The 6,918-nt window shown below is 47.6% G+C and overlaps 1 protein-coding gene across 5 annotated transcripts; it reads left to right on the top strand.

The window, feature by feature from the left end:
* The first annotated feature begins 326 nt into the window (after window positions 1-326).
* On the top strand, window positions 327-5,977 carry LOC308339045 (uncharacterized protein). Of its 5 annotated transcripts, XM_080797408.1 has the most exons (5): window positions 349-497; window positions 713-824; window positions 929-1,157; window positions 2,553-2,621; window positions 4,294-5,977. In XM_080797408.1, the coding sequence occupies exons 4-5, from the start codon at window positions 2,573-2,575 to the stop codon at window positions 4,638-4,640; spliced, it is 396 nt and encodes a 131-aa protein (XP_080653534.1). In that variant the 5' UTR covers window positions 349-497; window positions 713-824; window positions 929-1,157; window positions 2,553-2,572; the 3' UTR covers window positions 4,641-5,977. The 5 variants fall into 5 exon arrangements, with proteins under 5 accessions (XP_080653533.1, XP_080653531.1, XP_080653535.1 ...); XM_080797407.1 differs by lacking the exon at window positions 713-824 and having other exon boundaries at window positions 327-497; XM_080797405.1 differs by lacking the exon at window positions 713-824 and having other exon boundaries at window positions 327-497; window positions 4,249-5,977.
* Window positions 5,978-6,918: the final 941 nt, after the last annotated feature.

The following is a 6,918-nucleotide window of genomic DNA, read 5'->3' as shown; positions in this document are numbered from 1 at the left end:
TATACAATTTAAAATAAATTTATCATAATTTATATAAAATTTAAATATATATAAAATACATAATTTTATTGTAATTTATATATTATATTATAATTTATATAATTTGAACCTCATATGGTTAACATTCTTAATGTTTCAGGTGTCAGAAAACTCAACTCAAACCTGCTTAAGCTGAACCCCTTTCCAACACCCCCAAAATAAGGAATTGGTTGGTTCAAGTAACTACAAGTACAGGCGGAGAGCTTGTTTCAGAAACTGCTAGGTTTGGGGGCTTAAGCAATATTCCTGCTCTTTGGACTTTGCTCTCCTATTTTACTTTAGTTCTCATGCTCTTCATGGACAGATGACTTTCAGCAGCTTCAGCTTTATGTTCTTCTGGGTTCCAGTCCAGTGGGAAAGAAATGACTCTTCCTTCCAATAATCCCAGAAAAATTCTCATTGCATCACTTTTGCTCTGACTGCACGTCAAACATCTCTGACCCATTCACAGAGCCAAGGTAAGGAGAGCACAGCCGGCCAAGTTAAATCACAGGCTTCCTCTTATGAATGCAGAGGCTGAAAGGGGAGTGGGGGTGGCTACCAGAGGGAAATTAGGGTTCCAGGATCTTCAGACTAGAAGGATACAATGGATGCTGGGCAAAAATAATAGATATCTCCCATGCCACATATCAGTTACATGAAGTAGTTGATAATATTACCACTTTCCACAAAGGACAACAGAGCCCAGAGCTTGAGCGTTTGCCTGGAATTGCACACCTGTAACATGGAATGGCTAGTTGGATTCCAGAGCCTGTGTGCTGCACATTGTTGTATTACCTCTCTAAGTAAGCCTATGAGTTATTATTTTATCGTGACTTGGCAATTTGAGTTATTTAGACATTTCACCTGTTGCATTCCCTCTATCCTAAATTACACTCCTGTCCTGCAGGATCTCATCAATTTCTTCAATTATCCTTTCTCCTCAACTATGAAACCTAAATGTCTGAATCAAAATACCTCAAATGGGCGGCGAGGCTACAGAGCATCAATGCACAATCTCGTTATCGAAACCTTTCATTATAGTTATTGGATGAACAATGAGTCTTCATAAATTCCCCCTCAGCCCTCGCAGATAGTCCCGCTCTAGTTCCTGCCAACCAGACTGAGGGCTGTGACAGGTAAGTTTTTGTTGGCTACCCTTTCTGCTCTTTATGAAATCGATTCCTTGAAGATTAAATGTCCAGGACAACCTATAGTCCTAAACTATTATAAAAAGATACAAGTGCTTTCTTTATTTAATATATCAAGATTGCCTGAATCTCTTTTGCTTAGAATTCCCTCTCATCCCAGGCTCCTTTGAAGTACCACTTAAAAACTGTTAGTTATTGTTCAAACCACTCTGCTACGTTCTTCGAGATCAACAATAGTACAACCGTTCTAAAGTTAATGAAATAATTTCCCTCTATGTCATCTTCCCTGAAACAAAGAAAATGGCATTGTTTTCCACTCAAAACAGCCGTCTTCATTCAACAACCACAGCAGAGAATCAGGGTCACCTGAATCTTGGTCCCCCCTTCCTTAGTGTCTCCCAGGGGCTTCTTGAGCTTGACTAAATGTAAATCTTCTTTAAAGAAAAAAAAATGTGGTATGGTGATACTATCTAAAGATAAAAAGTATATAATTATGTATGTGGTAATTATGCAATACACATCTTACATAAATTTCTTACAGAAGAAGGCTGTCACAAAGAATCAGCATGAACAGGAGTTTGGGTCCAAGTCACAGGCAGCATACTTCAGAAAAACAGCAATTTATCCACCCTTTTTTCTTTAGATTTTTATTTATACCAACATATATTTATTTCTCCCACAAACATAGCCTGCATCTACCCCATGGCTGCCTGTGTAATCACTGCCAGGCTTAGATATTATTATTATTCTATTTGTTTCTTCTGAAGATTCAGTTTTATAGGCATACCTAGGCTCAACTATTGAATTTCCATTAACAGAAGTCATTCGCAATAACTCTGTACATGTGATCAAAGAGAGACATTCTTCTAACTGAAAGTCTGTTTTAATAGATATGTGGGGATTATTGATTTAAAGAGAACTATGAAGTCAAGAAGAATCGTTTGCTTATTTCTAAAGCTACCCCAAATTTAGATGCTGTCTCCCTTGAACACTGAACATATATAATTTCTATATCTATTTCAGGCTGTGATGCTGTAAATACTGAAGTTACTCATTCAACAAAAACGACTGGGTGGGCCATAGATACAGTATGCTGTGCCACTTGCTATGGGGATACAAAGGAGAATTAAGACTATTATTAAAGATCATTAAGGATGAGACTCAGCAATAGCACAAAGGGACTATCAGCAGTGGCAAATGTCAACATAAAGTAACATATTATTAAATGCCCCAAGGGACGCACTGGCACTGCCAATAGCAGCCAGAGACACCGGTGAGAAGAATATGGGGTTAAAGCGGAATGAGGGAAGGAGATGGTTTCTTAAGAAAACTTTTTATAAAAATGTATTTATCGTAATTTCATTTTATTTAAAAACATTTCAGAGTTTAAGCATGAAACGGAAATGCAAATGCAGAAGGGAGGAAGGAGAAAATTTCAGGTAAAAATAAAAGGTAGGAATCAAAGCAAAAAAAAAAAAAAAAAAAAAGAAATGTGGAGAGGAGAGGAGGATCCAGAGGGGTGCAAGGAGCAGGAAATAAACGCAGAGACGGCGTAAAGAGAAGTAGGGTTGTTTTCAAGCTCTGTTCCCCAGAGCCTAGAACTCTGAGTCACGAGGGTTCTGTAAACCGTTTTTTTTAACGCGTCTTACACGCTGGGCTTTTGCATACGCTTTCTTCAGTGACGAGTCCTCCTGCTGTGTACACACACGAGTGAGGACGCGAACACGCACACACGAGTGAGGACGCGAACACGCACACACACGCCGAGAGGGAAGACCGAGGAGACACGAGGACGCTGAGGGAAGGGGCGCTGAGGAGCCGCGGTGGGCGGTGGAGAGCTGCGGGGGCGGGGAGGAGGGTGCGGATCACGGGGGTCGAGGCGGATCACGGGGGTCGAGGCGGATCACGCGGGGTCGAGGCGGATCACGCGGGTCGAGGCGGATCACGCGGGGTCGAGGCGGATCACGCGGGGTCGAGGCGGATCACGCGGGGTCGAGGCGGATCACGCGGGGTCGAGGCGGGTCACGCGGGGTCGAGGCGGGTCACGCGGGTCGAGGCGGGTCACGGGGGTCGAGGCGGATCACGGGGGTCGAGGCGGATCACGGGGGGTCGAGGCGGATCACGGGGGGTCGAGGCGGATCACGCGGGGTCGAGGCGGATCACGCGGGGTCGAGGCGGATCGCGGGGGTCGAGGCGGATCACGCGGGGTCGAGGCGGATCACGCGGGGTCGAGGCGGATCGCGGGGGTCGAGGCGGATCGCGGGGGTCGAGGCGGATCGCGGGGGTCGAGGCGGATCACGCGGGGTCGAGGCGGATCGCGGGGGTCGAGGCGGATCACGCGGGGTCGAGGCGGATCACGCGGGGTCGAGGCGGATCGCGGGGGTCGAGGCGGATCGCGGGGGTCGAGGCGGATCGCGGGGGTCGAGGCGGATCACGCGGGGTCGAGGCGGATCACGCGGGGTCGAGGCGGATCACGCGGGGTCGAGGCGGATCACGCGGGTCGAGGCGGATCACGCGGGGTCGAGGCGGATCACGCGGGGTCGAGGCGGATCACGCGGGTCGAGGCGGATCACGCGGGGTCGAGGCGGATCACGCGGGGTCGAGGCGGATCACGCGGGGTCGAGGCGGATCACGCGGGGTCGAGGCGGATCACGCGGGGTCGAGGCGGATCACGGGGGTCGAGGCGGGAGGCGGCGCGGAGGACACACGCACACGTGCGGACGGTTCGTACCGCGCAGACATGCTGCGTTCCGACAGGACCTATAGGAACAGCGTCCGAGTGTCTAAGTTTATTACGTCCCAGGGGCTCAGGTGTGCGGTGGCCGGGTCCGGACCCACCCGTGGTGACCCGAGAAACACGGAGAGGTCCCGGGGAAGAGAAGGCAAGGAGCCCGCCGAGCCCCTGGCGCCGGGTCGGACCGCTGACGAGCCGGGGCTCCCCGCACCCCCCTCCCCCCGCACCCCCCTCGCCCCCTCCCCCCCCCCCCAGGAAGGCGGGCCCTGCGGCTGGCTGGGTGCTGGCCAAGCTGGGGCCGGCACTTGGAGTCACCAAAAACTAGCTTTTCTGTCGTGGAACTAGGAAACAAACTGAACAGAGATGCTGACCCAAGATGTTCCCATCTAGTGTCCGCCGAGGACGTCGGGAAGCCGGGAACGGAAGTGACCGGCCAGGACACGGAGCGCAGCGGCCGCAGACCCCGGGTCGGGACGCTCGAGGTCCACCTCCGCCCCGGTGGGCCGTGGGGCACCGTGAGGAACTTAACCTCTCGGCGCCTCCGTATTTCCATCTTTACAATGGAAATGACAGGCGTGCCTGGCGGCTCCGTCGCTCGAGCCCGGACTCTGGATTTCAGCTCAGGTGGTTTAAGGCGCCGGCGGCGGAGACCCGTGTGGGGCTCTGCGCTCGGCGGGGTCTGCCTGAGGTTCGCCCTCGCCCTCGCCACCCCTTCCCGCTCTCCCTTAAACAAGTAAATCTTTAAAAGATGAAACAAAACAAAACGGAGATAACAAAGAGGCGTCCTTCCTCCTCGTTCTGAGCGTCGAGAGAGCCCATACGTGCAGGGTGCTGCGCCTCGGCTGGGCACCAGGACACGCGCTACGGGTCAGCTCTCGCGCTCGTGCGGAGTCGAGCGGGGACTCGGGGTCCACGCAAACGCGCGACGGCGCGGGCCCGCCTGTGCGCGTGGCCGAGCCGCCCCGACCTAAGCGCACACGGAAACGATGCGGGTCAGACCGAGGCGGCCCGGGCAGCACAGGTGCGTGGCACTGGTCGGTGCACTGGTCGTGGTTCTGCGGCACAGGATGTGAGGCGGCCGCGTGCGCAAAACCTGTACAGCACAGTACTTCTTACACTGCGGGCAAATCTATGATTATCTCAAGACAAGAAGTGTAATTGTTAAGAAGTGCGGGCTGGGTTCCTTGTAGATCTGGGGAAGAAATGGCCCCATGGCCGTGACGGATTGCATGCGACACGGAGAGGACAGTCATCGGTTACACACTTAAAAGCAATTGGCGCCAGCGATGTGTGAAGAGAGGAGGGAGGAAAAAACCCTGGGAGGCAGAGGGAAGAATAAATCAGTAATTTTCTATGGAAAAAAAAAAAAATCAGCTTCACTGCCAGCGAAACTGGGAAATCGAGAAAAGATTTCATAATCCCAAGGCTGCCACAAAAGCTGGCTGAACTTGTTCAGTGCACAGTGACACCCAAATGAGGGATGGGCACAGGCTGGAGCCCAGACCTACACGTGAGGCCTCCACTCAAGAAAGGGGCCTTTTTGCTAATTCACGCAAGTAGCAGCAAGGGCTAGTGTAGGCACACAGCAAGCCCTGCTCCTGTCCAAACGGCGGTACAAAGTACAGTCTCCATTGCTCCTCCGCAAAGAAAGTCCTGAACTGTTTCTTACAGCACAGATTGGAAATAAAGAGAAAATAAAGGGGGAAAAATCCTGACCCTCTATAAAGGGACTGAAACTTTGGAATGTAGGATTATTACTTTGATTTTCAAAAAAAGATACCTAAGTCTAGGTATCATAAAATAATCCCAGAAATGTCTTTTTTTTGGTATGAATTATAAGCTCATTTTGTTTAACTCAAGTAGTTAACAATAATTTTAGATAATGGTTTTTCTCTTTTTAAAATCTGCCTTTTTATTATAGAAATATTCTAAAACACAAATATAGATAAACAGTATAATGGATTTCCTACCTCCATTGACCAGCTTCAAAAATTATCAAATGGTAAATCTTATCTCATTTATCCATGTAGCCACACCTCCACTGAATTATATGAAAGGAGATAATAAATATCATATTACTAATGTGTGTATAGTTTGGTTTGTTTCTAATAATTAATGGTTTTTAAAAATATATTCAAAATAGGATTATCACAACTAAAATTCCCCCATTGGTTCAGAACTGTCTTTTTTCTTTTTTTAGTTTATTGACATCAGGACACAGGGAAGGTTCCAACACTGCGTTTGATTAGCACGCATTTCAAGATAGTTCCTTCTTTGTCTTCCTTCTCTTCTTTTTCTCTTTTCTTCCTGCCTTTCCTCCTCCTCCTCTCCGCTGGATGAGGAAATCAGGTCACATGACCTTTGACATCCTGGATTTGGCTGGTTTTTACATTCTGGATTTGGCTGACTTTATACCTAATAACATACTCCTATTGTCTTCTTCAGTTTTTGCTAATTATACTTAGGAGTTTGATCTGATTCATCTGGTTTCTGTAGTGTCTGATTAACAGCTGTCAGTCTTACTGCAGCCTCATTGGGAAAAATGTACCTTTTTCTTTTCTTTCTATTTATGTAGTTTTTCTCTTTGTCTCAGGTTTTCAGAAGATTTAAATATAGGATACACAGGTGTGGCTTCTTTTCATTCATTCTTTTTAATAGGATAAATGGGATTTCATTAATTTGTGACTTGATATTGTTAGTTTAGTTAAATAAAAACCTCTCAGTTAGTATCTCTTCCAATTTTGTTTCCACCCTGTTCTCTGTCTCCTATATATAGGACGCCTGTGACAGGTGATTTTTCGTTGGGTCCCATGTCTCTTGCATTCTGCTATGCATTTTCCATAGTTCTTTCTTTCAGTGCTTTTGTGTAGATATTTTTTATCTGCCTCTAAAACATATCTATTGCATTCTTAATGTCATTAATTGTATTTATCAATTTTAGAATTTTCAGTTTTTGCCTACATTATGATTCTATGGTGAGTTATCAATATTGTCATCTATTTTCTTTTATATATT

This window comes from Martes martes, assembly GCF_963455335.1.
Source record: "Martes martes genome assembly, chromosome: 2".
NCBI lineage: Eukaryota > Metazoa > Chordata > Mammalia > Carnivora > Mustelidae > Martes > Martes martes.
Note: the sequence above shows the minus strand (reverse complement) of the source record. Positions and strands in the feature narration are given on the sequence as shown.

Coding starts and splice junctions, on each gene's coding strand:
- LOC308339045 (XM_080797405.1), top strand. CDS start 2,573: ATGCAAATGCAGAAGGGAGGAAGGAGAAAATTTCAGGTAAAAATAAAA. Junction 2,622..4,248: donor ATTTCAGGTAAAAATAAAAG/GTAGGAATCAAA, acceptor TCGTGGAACTAG/GAAACAAACTGAACAGAGAT.